At 39.6% G+C, this 15,123-nt stretch overlaps 1 protein-coding gene across 1 annotated transcript in view; it reads right to left on the bottom strand.

Annotated features, from left to right (window-relative positions):
* CSMD1 (CUB and Sushi multiple domains 1) overlaps positions 1-15,123 on the bottom strand; it is a 2,474,714-nt gene that overhangs the window by 1,126,556 nt on the left and 1,333,035 nt on the right. Inside the window, exon 7 of the mRNA XM_019520340.1 lies at positions 11,637-11,714. Coding sequence (XP_019375885.1) covers positions 11,637-11,714 — 78 coding nt within the window. The remainder of the gene's footprint in view (positions 1-11,636; positions 11,715-15,123) is intronic.

The following is a 15,123-nucleotide window of genomic DNA, read 5'->3' as shown; positions in this document are numbered from 1 at the left end:
CCAATTATTGGGGGATCATCTTAAATTCAGGGTCATCTTAGATTCAAGTAAATACAGTAGGTGGACAACCTCCTAAGTCTCTAAAGCAGCAATCCAATAATAGTTAGGAGATCTAATGGCATATCTATATGTGCACATCTACTGCACAGTAACCAAAAATTACTGTACAGCACAGGCATGTGTCTACATGTGCACACCTGTACTGCAAAGTAAATATGGTGACTTACGCTATCTTGAGCATAAATTTGATACCTGCATCATTTGGGTCCCAAATCAGTCCACACACACAGTGTTACTGCGCTTTAATGCCTGCAAGTGTAGATGCTGGCCTAAAAACCACTTATTGAGCAGTAACTTACTGTGCAGTAAATTTAATGCACAGTAAATGCAGCTGTAGATGCACCCTGAAAGTAGTAGAGTAAGTAGATTCAAATGTTTCTACATGGTGCCACAGTTTCAACCTAGTGAGTTTAAATGTTTCAAGAAAGAGCTGAAATACTCTTCCAATTTAGGCTATAAACCTGATGGTTAGGGCATTCTCTGGGGATGTAAGAAAGCATGGTTTTAAATCCTTTTGACTGAGGGAAATGTACCCAAATCATGTGCATCCTGTGCAATCACATAGCACACGACCCCTCTTCCTCCAGTGCCTGCCTTTCAAAGAAGAAACACCAAACCCTGTTCCATTCTGTAAAAGAACACTCATTGGCATATAAACCAAGGATCTCAAATGCAAAATGGCACCAGCTTTCATTAAGATAACTAAACTCCTGTTATAGATGTGAATTCATACACATATTTGTACTTAATGTTTCCTATGGTTTAGATTTAAGTAATTTTCCTTAATCTGCAGGTTTCTAAATCATTTAAGTCTTGCAAGTCATTGGGAATCTTCAGGTCTAACTCTGAATTGCAAGTTGGGCCTAGGCAACTAGAAATTAGGCACTGTTGCACCTCATCTGGAACATGTAAGTCTTTTTACTTTATCTTGAATGTATATTGCACCTGAACTTATATTGTATCTGATGTTTCCCTTGAGTAGTCTTCACACATATTATTCTTAACATAGTATATGCTTTTTTAAAAAAAAAAGGCAGTGGATTATATAAGATTATTGAAAAATAATCTGCAGTAGTCCATTAGGTGCTTCATCATATCTTGGTTCTTTTATAATGCAAAAATTAAGACATTGTATTGATTTCTTTCATGGACAGTTAGGAAATATGTTGCCCTTTGTCTTACCTCTTACCTTTGGAATCACCTCTAATGGGGTGATTCCAAACAAAGAAAAAGAAAAAAAATATTAAACAGCATCCATGAACACATACACTTTATTTTCCAAGAAAGCTCATGAAAATCAAGATACAGTTGTATTAAATTAGAAAACTCTGACACATTGCTTTACATAGTGATAGAAATTAGAATTGGCTTCTGGATGACAAATTTTCACTGCAGCAGAACAAAAAAACGCTGGGTACCTTTTGTGTGTAAGACACAATACAACAAAAAGCAGTTCCTCACACACATTCTTGGGTTGTCTTTCTGTGGCTTCCTCTGCTATATTTTTTAGTAATCCTGGATTGCAAGCTATAGTCTCATCTGGGCTTTTAAAAGGATAATAAACAGACCTCATCGTACTAATTCTGTAAATTTCACAGTCTCATTCTAAATGGGAGCAAGCTCATCATATATTATAGATTACAGTGGGGGAAACAAAGTAACATAACCATCTAATTTGGTCTGAAGCTAGAGACAGAGTCAATATTACTTATCAGTTAGGGCTATTTGAAGATTTACCATCTGGAGATCTAAAAACAGTATGTTCTTCATTGAATGAAATTTGTTATAAAAAGTCTCTCTCGAATGAGAGTTTAAGTTCAGATGCATTGTACCCCATTCTTTTCTATGGATGAGGTTCCTCAAGTTATTCTTCCTCGATCAATACAGTAATGAGACTCATGGGAGCACTGTATAGCAGGGAGGCCCAGGCTGCCCACATGGCAGGCATGACTGGGAAAGAGGTAGGCAGGATTCCCATGCTGTGTGCATATTAGTGGCAGGCAGCATACTGGGCTGCCCATGTGGTGAGCAGTTCTTGGTCTGTTGCCCATACCTCATGTGCCCCTGGGACTGCAGCTTGTGTGTCATGTGGCCCTTTACTGCCTGGAAGCTGGACAACCTGTTCTAAATGATAGAGAAGAATGGGGCTTGTGGCATGAGAACAGCCAATGGAGGAATTTCTGCTAAAGGGGAATTTCTGATGGGGTTTTTTTTTCATTTGTTTTGCTTCATTTTTCAGCTGAAAGTTTTGCTTAGTAGCAACAGTAGTATAATGATGATAATGAGTTTCAATTGTTTGCTAAGAAGCCAGCATTTCTGGTGGGGAAAAATATTCTTACTAGCACTGCAATCAGCTATTCAAGGAAAATTCTGCCAAAAGCCCATCAGGACAAACAGAATCGGATTTCAATTCATCACAGCTGGCATTCCAACTGAATTTTATTATGTCCTTTGCTTTTCTATAAAGACAACAAGGATTAGCATCTGTAGCAGTTAAGCAGGGCCATGTAGAAGAGACTTTACCAAAGCAATATGCTCACCCTGCAGTAGTACTTCAAGGTATATTGTCAAGTTCCATAGCTCAGCATGACCTCTCAAACTTTTTTTTCAGTTCTAGAAGTCAGTCACCTATGCTCACTAGAATATTTTTTTCTGAAAAGCATAAGCCTAAAAGAATTTATCTGTCAATATATTTGCTTTACTTTACACCTTTCAGGGCTTAATTTTGAAAATTAAGAGAAAACTGTATGTAAAGTAAAATTTCTTGCATCACTATATGTCATCAGTGAGGTGACAAGGGTAGTTAGCCAATAAATGGAATTTTAAAGAATTTTATTTAAAAATTTATATTAATAGATAGCATATAGTTCAGCTAAGCAACAGGTTGTGAGTCACTGTGGTTTTGATGTTCAAAATAAAGAATTCATTTCAATTTAGTCTACAAAGGAGATGCTCAATTTAGATAATTAATAATGCTCCAAAACTGTGTATGAAAACTATTTAATAGAAATTGCAACTCCCTGTCTGAATTACTATTCATCCTATCCATCTATAATTCAGATTACATCTCATTTTACATATTTTAATAAGTAATTTCTTCTGGTTATTTTAGAAATTATATATGCAAATGACATATTATATAATTAATGATGCACCTTGTTTTGCTTCCAGTTATAAGTGATTTTTTTCCCCACAAATATATTCAGACAGCAGTTCTCTTCTCAGAAAGATTTTTACATAGCATTTTAAGAGATATTTCAGTTCCTGCAGTGATGGAGGCTTATTTAGAAACAGCAAGTATAATTTACTAACCTGATTTATGAAGCAATTTATATAATCTAGTAAAATAGCTTTGTATAATATTATTACACAGGGACATGTATCTTTGTTGAGAAAACTAAAATCTTTAACACTTGGGCAACTCTGTATTATTACATTTTATGAGTGAACAAAGTAGATAAGGATAATTATCCCTCTTGCTTTATTAAAGCTTTATGCAACTGTTAGAGGTTAATGCTTTAGTTATTTCCCCCACTGTCAAATATTACTCTATAGTAAAATCAATGCCACACAGAAACATGAGGAATGGAGACATTAATCCTTCATTAGACAAACAGTAAATGATATAATAGAATGTTACATTATGTGCATCTCAGCATCTGAATACATATAGCAAAAATGTTCCTAGGTTAAGGTTTTGTTCCCAGAAACAATTATTCATGTAGGTAAACTTTACTCATATAAATGATTCAATTAATTTATCAGATTAATAATAGACATGTTTTCAGGATCAGCTCCTTTTTCTGTAGCTCATGAATGCTAGTGATACATTAATATTGCTCTAGATTTCTTTCATGGGAAATGATCTCAGTGACTGAGTGCACAGCATATGTTCAGTATTTCCGGAAAAAGGGCATTCTGAAATAAAATGAGATGTTTACAGACTCTCTATGCTTAGAATCTTAATTATTTAAGCCTATTGTTTTCCTGACATTGTAATTAATCCATCAATAAGTCATGGGGTGTTTCTATGCTCATTTACAGAAAAGCCTGATTTAAACATCAGTTTGAAAAATGTTTTCCTTCAAAAGCTTTGGGATTTGAAACTATGGAAAACATCATTCATGACTGCTTGGAGAGTTTAGGATTATGTATGGCCATTTGGGGATTTAGGATTGTGTGTACCCAGACCCAGATTGAGAAATGGAGTTCCTTTGCGTTATGATTTAGCTAAGTACAATACAGCGTGACCACACAAATGCCCCCTCCCCACCTCAATTACACCCAAATTCTTAAACATATTGACAACTCATTTCCACTGACTCAGTACTTTTAAGGATCTGGGCCTCAATTTCATACCTTGTATTTCTGAAAAAGGTATTAGACAAAGACTCTATTGTACTTCTGAGAATCTATATTTCATACGACCTATCAAGAAACGAGCACACTAGACTCACTGATACAATAAATGTCCACGATATGTTAGTAGTGAACCACAAAAGAACTGTCACTACTTGTTTTCATCCATAATATTGCAATGCATTATGAAGACTGAAAGAGATGACAGTTTTCAAAATGAGGTAGAACTTTTTGTCATAGGAGATCCTTGGGTTTGGACTTATGCGCACACACATTTGTAAATGGTATGAGGAGGCAGAACTGGATTACGTTGGTGGCTTTTTGGTACAAACAGGTAACTGCATCTGGTGACTGAAATAGTGCCCTCCAGGGCAACAGAAAACTGATCAACAGAGCATCAGACTTCAGCAAACAAGCCCCCTTAGGCTTTTACAAGAGCTCAGAAACACTACTGTTTAACTCAAGATGAAAATCAAGCCAGAGACCTGCCAACATGTTTTAGATTTTGCTTCATTTGGCTTAGCTGAAAGTGAGACCAGTCAAGGAAACAGGTAGACTTATGTTATTTTTGTTTCTTTATTGCTTTTAACTTAGCGCTTGCTCAGAAAGACAGACAAGAAGAGCTTTACAAAAAGAGAAACTGCTTGCTAGGTAAAAAGGTATTTCATAGCTGTAGGATCACTTAATTTCATCTTTATATTGCTTCCTTTTATTTATTTGTAGTGACAGGACTGTCACTACAACTCTCCTTTAAACAGTTTCATGTACTTCATCTTTTTAAAAAAATATTAATAGTATTTTTCTACCACACTCTATCCAACAATCCCAAGGCACATTATAAATACTGGGAAGGATATATTTTTCTAGTTCAATCACTGTCTAGATCACCTCTCTATACAGCAAAAGCAAATAATTTAATATATTTATTATTTTTGTAAGGAAAATCTAGCAACCTTTCCTTGCAAGATTTTTCTGCATGGTTCTACTAGAGATTGGCATTTATCTTGCCACAGAAAAAAAATGCCTTTACACCTATTGGATCTTCAAAGACCCATGCAGTAACTTTGTAGTCCACGTTCTGACTACCCCTCAATTACCCCCAGCTTGCAACACATGGGGAAAATTCAGTAAAACATTAATATGGCTGGAAAATTACTAACTTACTAATTTATTAAAGTCAGAAAAAAGATCCATTCCTATCTCCCCAGATTTGTCCAATTCCACTCCCCATTCTGAGCATGGACTATAGAACACATACAGAGTATAGTCCTCTATTGTCCCCACAAATATTAAATATGTATTAGTTGTAAAATAATACATCTCAAACATAGGGTATGTCTACACTACAGATTTCAAAACAGCATTATAGATATTTGAGCTAGCTTGGGTACTCTGTAAATTTAGGGCCTTGCTGCATCTTACACTGTGAACCACATACATGTCAATCAATGTTAGTGCTAGTTTGGGTTAGGGACAGACATTACACATAAACCAATTTAAGTGATCAGAAATTGGTTTAAACCTGTAATGGAACATAATTTCAGTGCACATAAACCAGTTTCAAAATGTCTAAAACTGGTTTAAGATAAACCTGGCTGAATGTAGTATCTGACTTAGCTGATTTGGGTCAAGCCAGCTAATGCAATTTCTGTCCCAGAACCCTTCCTGGTTTAAGTTAAACCAGAGTCCCCCAGCATCCCAGATGCATTGCATCCCTGGTCTGGGCTGGGCTGGGCAGGGGTCTCTGCTCCAGAGAATAAAGCTGGCCCAGACCCTCTGCTCCCTAGCTGGAGCTCTAGTGGAGACTGCAGGGACAGCAAGGTTTGCCTGGCTTCCCCCTGCCCCACCTCACCATTGCTGTTCAAGCAGGGATCCCCACTTCCTCCCATCTCCCACAGTACGGACTCTAGCCACACAGACCCTTGGCTAGCTAATGCTGAGAGGTGTCTGTGTGCGTGTGTCTGTAATTCCACCAGGCTTCCTTGCCTGCCAGGTTTGCAGACAGTAGGAAGAAGCAGGGAGGGGGAGATTGAAAAGCTCAGTATCAGCAACAAATGCATGCACTGCACACCCCCACTTTACCACAGAATGCTAGCTGGGGGCTGGGGGATGGCAACAGTCCCACCTGTTGAGCAGCGAGTGGGGAAAAGCCTGGAGTGGTGCAGGCAGGGTGGGGATTAAATGGCTCCCTAATCAGAGCCTTCTGCCAGGACCTGCACCTGGCCCAAGCACCACGATCGCTCATAGAGCCATGCAGGGTGCTGCACTTGGGCAGTAGGAACCAGCAGCACATTTACACAATGGGGAACTCCCTACTCGAGAGCACGGAGGCAGAAAGAGATCTTGGAGTCATTATAGACTCCAAGATGAACATGGGCCGACAATGCGAGGTCATGGTTGGCAGGGCTAACCGGACCTTGTCATGCATCCACAGGTGCATCTCGAGTAGAGCCAAGGAGGTGATCCTCCCCCTCTACGCGACGCTGGTCAGGCCACAGCTGGAGTATTGTGTCCAGTTCTGTGCGCCCCATTTCAAGAGGGATGTGGACAATATGGAGAGGGTCCAGAGGAGGGCCACCCGCATGATCCGGGGACAACAGGGCAGACCCTACAGTGAGAGACTGCGGGACCTGAACCTATTCAGCCTCCACAAGAGAAGGCTGAGGGGGGACCTGGTGACCGTCTATAGACTCACTAGGGGGGACCAGAAGGGTTTGGGGGAGACGCTGTTTCCCCTAGCGCCCGCTGGCATAACAAGGAGTAATGGGCACAAGTTGATGGAGAGGAGGTATAGATTGGACATCCGCAAAAACTACTTCACAGTTAGGGCGGCTAGGAGCTGGAACCAACTTCCAAGGGAAGTGGTGCTGGCCCCTACCCTGGGGGTCTTTAAGAAGAGGCTGGATGCCTACCTGGCTGGACTCATTTGAGTCCCGTTTCTCTTTTTGGGGTTTCTTTGTTGTTCTCCCGCCCTGGCGGGGGGTCGGGCTAGAAGATCTACTAGGTCCCTTCCGACCCTAAATCTATGAATCTATGAATCTATGACCTGGCCATGCCCGCACCCCAGCTCAGCACTATGGAATGGAAGGGAGGGCTGCTCTAGCACCTCCCAGCTTCTAGCCTGAGCGACTGCAAGCATGTAGCTGCATTTCCTCAATCCAGAGGGAATGCTTGTACAGTTGCAAACTGATTCAACCTAGGCAGGTTAGACTAACCTGAAAAGATTGAATCAATTTAGTCTCAGGCTTTTTGAATATCTGTCCCTAGCCCTGGTTTTTGAAGCAGTTACATCCTTAGTCTAGAAACCTTCTCTACCTGTCCCCCATCTGCACAGCTGTAATTTGCCACAGAGAGGCCTATGTGAGCAGATGCAGGACTAGGAGCTATATCTATGAGTTACCACTAGAGGGCTGATGAACCAGGACAGGCTCTATGGGCAGGGGTATGAGAGATCCTGGGAAAGGGGAGGACTTCAGCTTGGCCAGCACATCTGTGGAGATTGGGAACAGGAACTGGGTAGTGCAGCTCAGAGATAATCCTGCCCTGGAGTGGCATAACTTTGAGCTGCATAACAAGTGTTTAAAATTACTTTAAGGTGTTAATGTGCAGATAATTCAGGAGCTAAGAGCTACAGGAGTCACCCAAAATTACCATGTAATAAGGTCCTCATACTGTAATTTTGGGTGTATCCTAGAGCTCTTAACACCTGGATTGTCCTCACATTAACACCTGAAACTTGTTTTAAGTGCTCATTATGCAGCTCACTTATGCCACTCTAAAGCAGGATTCTCTCTGATATATGTTATCCAGCTCATGTTGCACCACTCTAGGCTGCACTTCAGTGTAAACATCCCACCCTCCCCCTCCATTTCCTTCCTGACCTAGAGTAGTCCCACTGCCTTCCTCCTCCCACCTGCCTCACTATCCCAGATACCTATCACTATCCTCCATCTACTTGCAGCTTCCTGGCTGTCTTTCAAAGGAGCAAACAGGGGAGAGTTAATTGCTTTCCTGGCTGCTGCTGCTTTCTGGATGGGCTCAGTTCCCAAAAGAGGAGCAGCCCGGGAGCAACAGCTAACCCTTCCATGCCTGTTCCCCTAGGACAGACAGCTGGACAGCTACAAATAGGCAGTGTTGGAAGAAGGAGTCCTGGGGATGGGAGGGACAGGGGAAGCCTCAGGGGGTCAAGGGGAAAGCCCAGAATGGGAGATGGGGTGTATTCTTACCTTTCATTACTCCAGGCCCCTGCTGGCCTGAATGTGACTTCTCCAAACTTGAGTTAGCACTAACACTGAGCACAGATTTGTGCAGCTCACAGTGTAAGGTGTAACAAGGCCCTTATTGCTATTTAGGGTAAAATAACCCCCACAGAGTTCATGCTGAAACTTGTCTTCCCTCAATATTTGAGATATCTTCTAAACTGCAGTGTAGCTCTGATTTAACCTGACAGACTGCAAAAAGTACCCTAAACTTCAATTTCACAAGCTGTTCTATATGGGCTAACCTGCATACCTGTGTAACAACTTCAACCTAACTGAATAGGACTATCCAAGCAGAAGAATTAGGAGGATGGTATCTTTTTTACCACAGTATGTCAGTACGAACTAAAAGCATATTGACAGCAAAGCAGCTATATGTAATGTACTATATAGATCGAGACACACTATCACAGAAACCATTATATGCTTATATGTAGTGGACTCCATTGTACTTAGACTGCAAATCATTATTTACCCTTACAAAACTATTTTTCTACCTTATAAACTCAGAGTAGAATCCTTATTACTGTGATAGCATACCATTGAAAAGCAAGTCTACAAAGAAAACAATATCAATTCAGTTCTTTGAGAAGCTATTGTTGATTTTAGATAAATTGCATGAAACATGCATTTTGCAGGATTCCACTGAACTGGGTGGTTTTCGTAAGGATTGTCACCTGCAGTGGACATATCTTAACTCTTAGCTTTCTATAAGTTGTTGATGAAAAGTACTAAACAATGTCTCCTCGGCAGAATTTCTGGACAGTGATTTAACTCATGAATGGGTGCAGGTGCAAAAATGTCAATTTCTTCTTCAAAAGAGGTGGAATTTCACTTGCTCATTGTGAAGGGAAAAAGGTGTAAAGTAATGTAAAGTAAGGTAAAAATGGCTATTTAAAAAAATGCAAAATCAGACAACTGTTAGGATCCATTTATTTCATTCCCCCCACCAAAATAAATAAATAAAACCAACCAAGCCATATCATAAAGATGAGATTTTTAAAGACTTATATTAAAGTAGTAAAGTAGTAATGAGAAAAACAGGAAGTCAGTAGTTATTTGGTAACAGTATTTTAATAGTCCTTAACTTTCATCAACAAGGATCATCAAAATAGCATCTCTTACAATAGCAAAGTGAAGTGAATGAGATACAATTGTTGTTATACTAGTTTTGTAGTATCATTCAGCCCACCAGCTGGCAATTCATTTCTAAATACTTATCTATTATTTATATAGATAAAAGGCCTTTCCTAATCTGTTCTATAGTTGGGACAAAAATAAAACAGATTAAAAGTGACACACAGAGTGCAAATATTCAGTGAAATATTAGTCACTATTAACAAAGTATCTTTTTACTAATGGAAGTGCCCAATTTTTAGTAGCCATATAGCTTTAACAAAATAGTATTTTAATGGTAGTAAAAATGAAGCATGAGAGAAGTAGAAGTGTTATTTAAAGATCAGTGAATAAAATTTTACCCCACTGCACAGTAAATAATAAAAAAAGGGCAGGGGAGAGAAAAAAAATCATTACTACTGAATCAGCAGCAGCATTTTGTTTTGGAATTAGCCACTGTGGCTTCAACAGCTGAGTAACTCAGCATGTGCTATCAATTCATCTAAATGTGTAACAACAAATCAATACGGAATCTGTAAAGTCATTTGTTTTTTAAGTCGACATAGCAAAAATCATTGCCTTAAAATAGCTCTCTTTTTTCCCTAACTGTGAGCCTAAGGATTATTCACTCATACTAAACTCTGTGGGAGAAATGTAAGGTACTTCAGTAATAGTAGCAATTTTAAGAAATAGTACACACTTTTAAGTATTTTGTTTTTAAAATATTTTTAGTGAAACATCTGAGTGAACTGAAATGAAAAACCTGATAATCTTTTGATGAATTTCAAGGGACTTTTATTCATCACCTATATTCAAAATTATATTATGTTAACTCACCCATTTGGTAAGCCCTTAGTACAGACAAGAACATGTCATGTTTGATGCAGTATTGAAGAGGACATGCCTTTGTTTTCATGGACCATTTAACATTGTGTCGATTTATACAAGCAAAGTATAGGTAAGTACTTAAAACAGGTGAGTAAAATTACCTAAGAGAACACAGATTGTTTCTCCCCTCCCCAAAGGACTCAACACAATTATGGAAGTCATTGATTTGAAAAACAAACAAAATTAAAAACAAAAAAAACCCTCAACTTGAATGAAGATTTAAGCAAATGTTCAGTACTACAAAAACACAACTAACTAGCCACAGAGGTGATAAATTGTGTATTTAGGTACCACCTAATTCTCTTCTGTTCAAGAAAACTGGAAAACATCACAAAAGAAGGGAATGAAATAACCATAACTGTTCTCCTCTCCTATGTAGAGAGTAGCAGTTAGCCATGTTAGTCCAAAGTCAGAATAGAATAAGGTCTCTGCCATACATTATATTTAGGACATGATTAACAAGTTAATCACATCTTAAGCTGTAAGAAACTACAGTTAAAGCAATTAGTGGTGTTATAAAACAAGGTTTAAGCCACAAAGTAATTCCACAAGTAATGTCTAAGAATTTTGTGATCGGTTCTTATCACACCATTAACTGAACGCGAAGCTTGTTGTGATCGCTTGGCTGGGAGCCCCCTCACATGGGCACACCTAATAAATAAAGCTTTCAGCCACAGGAGCACATGGGTGCCTCGGCAGCTGGGAGTCTCCTCAGCTGATGGGCTCCCAGCTGCAGAAGCTTGCTACTTGCTGCTGCACAAGCAGCCTGGCATCCCAGGCTCCTCCTGGCAATAAGGCATGATGGGATCAGATGCTTGATCTCATAAGCAGACCTCCTCCCATGCCATATCTCTATCTCCTTATTCATACTTTTAATGGAAATGGAACACACAAACACACACACGCACACGCACACACACACACACTACAAAGATAGCAATGAAGCCAACTTACAGACAGAATTTTTGTGATTACTGTCTTTGCTGGGCAGCATTTTGACTCCTCTTGACTTCAATTCAATTGCTTTTTTCACTGCAAAAATCAAGCAAACAAGACAAGTTTATTGAGACACATAGTAAAGACATACTTGTACCCAACCCAAAACATATGTAATAAAAAGGGATAAAAAGTAATACCAAAATGCTACAAAAAATGGATTTTATTCTATTTTCCCCTCATAACGCAATTTACTTGTTTCCCTGAAATAACAATAATTTAATAACTATATATCAGAAGGAAGTTAAGATCTTTATTAGCAAATATCTGCCAAAATAATATTTTGATTTCCAGTTAGAATGTGTATGTATCATGAAAATCAAACAAAATAAAAATCTGGCTCAATAAAAAGCTAATGAATTCTTTTCACTACTGTAAATGATGAAAATGTAAACATTTTTCAAATCCTTCTTCTAATTTTTGTTGGACAAAGAACTTCCAAAAACATGCATCTTAATCTTGCATTTTAATTTTTAAGGTACTCAAAACTTGGACTGAAAGCTCTTAAATATTATATCATTTTTACAAAATGACACGGGGGTCATAATAATAATTCTTTTAAAGAATTTAAAAAATAAATCACTTTTCCTCCTAAGTCCCCTTTATTTAAAGGGAGAATCAGAAGTGAAGGATGAATATGCAGCACATCTACAAAATTTAAAATGGTATGTAGCAGTCCTACAAAAGCAACAGCTTAATAAAAAGCTTAGGCCTCTCAATGTCACAATGGTGAAAACACCTCAGGGAATGTCGTGTGGAAAACTAACACCAGTAATCAAAGAAAAATACTTGTTTTACATTCAAACTTTCCCCACAGAGATTAGGGAAAGTTTATACTGTCATCATAAACACAAACATAAATACAAACAAAGTTAAATAGCTTTTAAAAAAACACCACATGTATTCACACAAAAGAAATGTATGCAAATAAAAAACATTGCATTCAATTTTGACAATATATAGAATGAACAAAATCTACATTTGTTAGTACATGCACATAACTATATATAAATATTATAACAGACACAAGGGTAGGAACCACATGCTGGCATCTGTTTAAATGACCCATTTCAAGAGAATGAATTTATATTATCTGCATCTCTACTGCTCTTTTCTATCAAAACATTGCAGCTGTTTCTTAAGGACTGATATTTTGTGTTCACTTGCCACAGGAGGCACAGTCACATATGCTGTGAAATACTTGGTATTATAAAAGCACATATTTATAACTGGCAAAATGTATGTTAAAACTCATTAAAGGAAAGTGAAATGTCACTTTAGTTAATTGTCTGCAATTGGTGGGTAGCTATATGCTGCATCTTCTGAAGATGCTACCTATATTCTTCTCAAAGGGTTCTGCCAGGAAAAAAATGCATATGCTGAACATAACATTTACAGGGAAACAGAAAAAAAGGAATGAGCTGACATTCTGGAAAGCAAGTTTGAAGGCATCTGGAAATATACCATTTTTAAATTTCATTTACATTCTACATTTTATTTAAATTCTTAAATAAAGAATATGATAGGAATGTGTATCTCAGAGGCACAGAGATAGGTATTATCAAGTTCATCATTGCAATATTTATCTCTGAATCTGGAGTCAGATTCAAAAAAGTATTCAGGCACCTAAAGCAATTAAATACCTTTTTAAATATGGTTTCTAGCTCCTAGAGCAGAATACATGGCCTGTACTTCAGCACCTGGGCTCCCTGTACAGTGAATGGGGACAGTTAGGAGTCTCAGTGGCATTCATGGCAGCTTGTATGCAGAGTTGGGAGCCACCTGTTATCAAATAGAAAATACTGAAATCTAACCCTTTTTCAGGTTTTCAGCACAGATGACAATTCTCAGCTGTGAACCCTCTTCTGGCTTCAATTTTCCTTTAATAAGGTAAGAATCACCTTTCCTTAGAAAAAGGAGGGAATGGTGAGGATGCTGTTATGAGCACTAGATCAGTTGTTTAAAGTGCTCACTCAGAATGTGGGATATTTGGGGTATATGCCCATCACAGGACAGCAGAGGGCCTAAAACCACATCTCCCACAGAAAAGTGTCCAAGCCATATATATTCCTTTAGGGGGAGAGGAATACTCTTCGTACCTATCACATACCTACTAGATTGAATGACTCAGGGGATTAAGGGGACACCTTGTTTGAGTATTTAGATCAGATAAGATTTTTATTTGTACCCAAGACATTTTATTTGTAAAATCTTAGGCAGCAGCACATTAGGTGGGGGGATTTCATGATCAGACTTTCCTTTAGGCACCTTACTCTGCCTATGCAGTACTAAATCCATCTGTGAATACAGATAGTTAACGTCATTTTGTTTTCTTTGTGGAATTACAAAACAAAGGATGTGTCCACATGAGGCACTTTCCTGCACAGAAGACTAATCTGGGCAGTAAAGCATCACTATTTTTCCACATGCAGCAGCTACTGCAGATTAAAATAGACTAATGTTCAGTTTTCTGCTACCTGTAAATACTGTATACTAGCTAATGTGGAGTAGTGCACAGTTACATAGTTGCTCCCGATCAGCTCAGGCAGCAGAGGATGAGAGACCTGTCCCCTTCCCTGGGCAGCTGACTGCTTCCCAGCCCCTGCTCCAACCAGCCCATTAGAGAAAGGACTGGGACAATGTTCCCTGCCCACAGCAGGCAACTGCTGGCCCTGGCTCCCAGATCAAGGCAAGAGTTGGGACGTTGTCCTCTGTCCCCAGCAGCTGCCTGTTGCTGGGGCTGACTCTGCCTCAGATCTGAGGTAGGGAGAATGTCCCTTGCCGCCACAGCAAGCAGACCCTGGGCTCCAGCTCTGAGATCAGAGCCAGCCCTGGCAGAGCCAGTCCTGGCCAGAGCTCCAATCTTGGAGTCTGAGAGATCTGAGTGAGGAATTGGTAGCTGCCTGGGGCAGGGGTGCAGGGTGGGAGACAGCTGCCATGGAGGCAGGACAGCTCCCCCCACCCTGTGGAGCACAGGCCTGACCCTGGTGCCGCCTGCCAGCCTGGGGCTGGCACCTGGGGGAGCCTAGCACTCCCCCTGGCTACCACATGGTAACAGAGCATGGAAGGGGTATCCCTGCCCTGAACTGCTCCCATCAGCTGTATACACATGTAGTGTGGATGTTTGACTGCACAGGGACAACTAGCCATGATGCACCTTGTGCCACTGCTACTTGTCCCCAGAGAACACCTGTGCCAAGCACCCTCTGGCATGCGGCAAATTACCCCGGGGCACTAGGGGAGGCTAAAGCCAGCACTGGTCTGGGGTCCTAAGGACCTCCTTGGGCTGCAGCAATGGTGATTCTGCTATGCGGGCCTAGCTGGTAGCCACAGTGCAGCTCTGGGTGATCCAGCACTGGTATTGAGAGGCACATACTGCTCTGCATTTTTTCTCTGCAGGTTTTTTCCTCCATGGGATACCCAGAGGTAAAAAAAAAAAAAAAAA

Source organism: Gavialis gangeticus, unplaced genomic scaffold (assembly GCF_001723915.1).
Source record: "Gavialis gangeticus isolate Ggan-Ray unplaced genomic scaffold, GavGan_comp1, whole genome shotgun sequence".
In the NCBI taxonomy this organism is placed as follows: domain Eukaryota; kingdom Metazoa; phylum Chordata; order Crocodylia; family Gavialidae; genus Gavialis; species Gavialis gangeticus.
The sequence above is the reverse complement of the archived record's forward strand: the minus strand, read 5'-3'. Positions and strand labels throughout refer to the sequence as shown.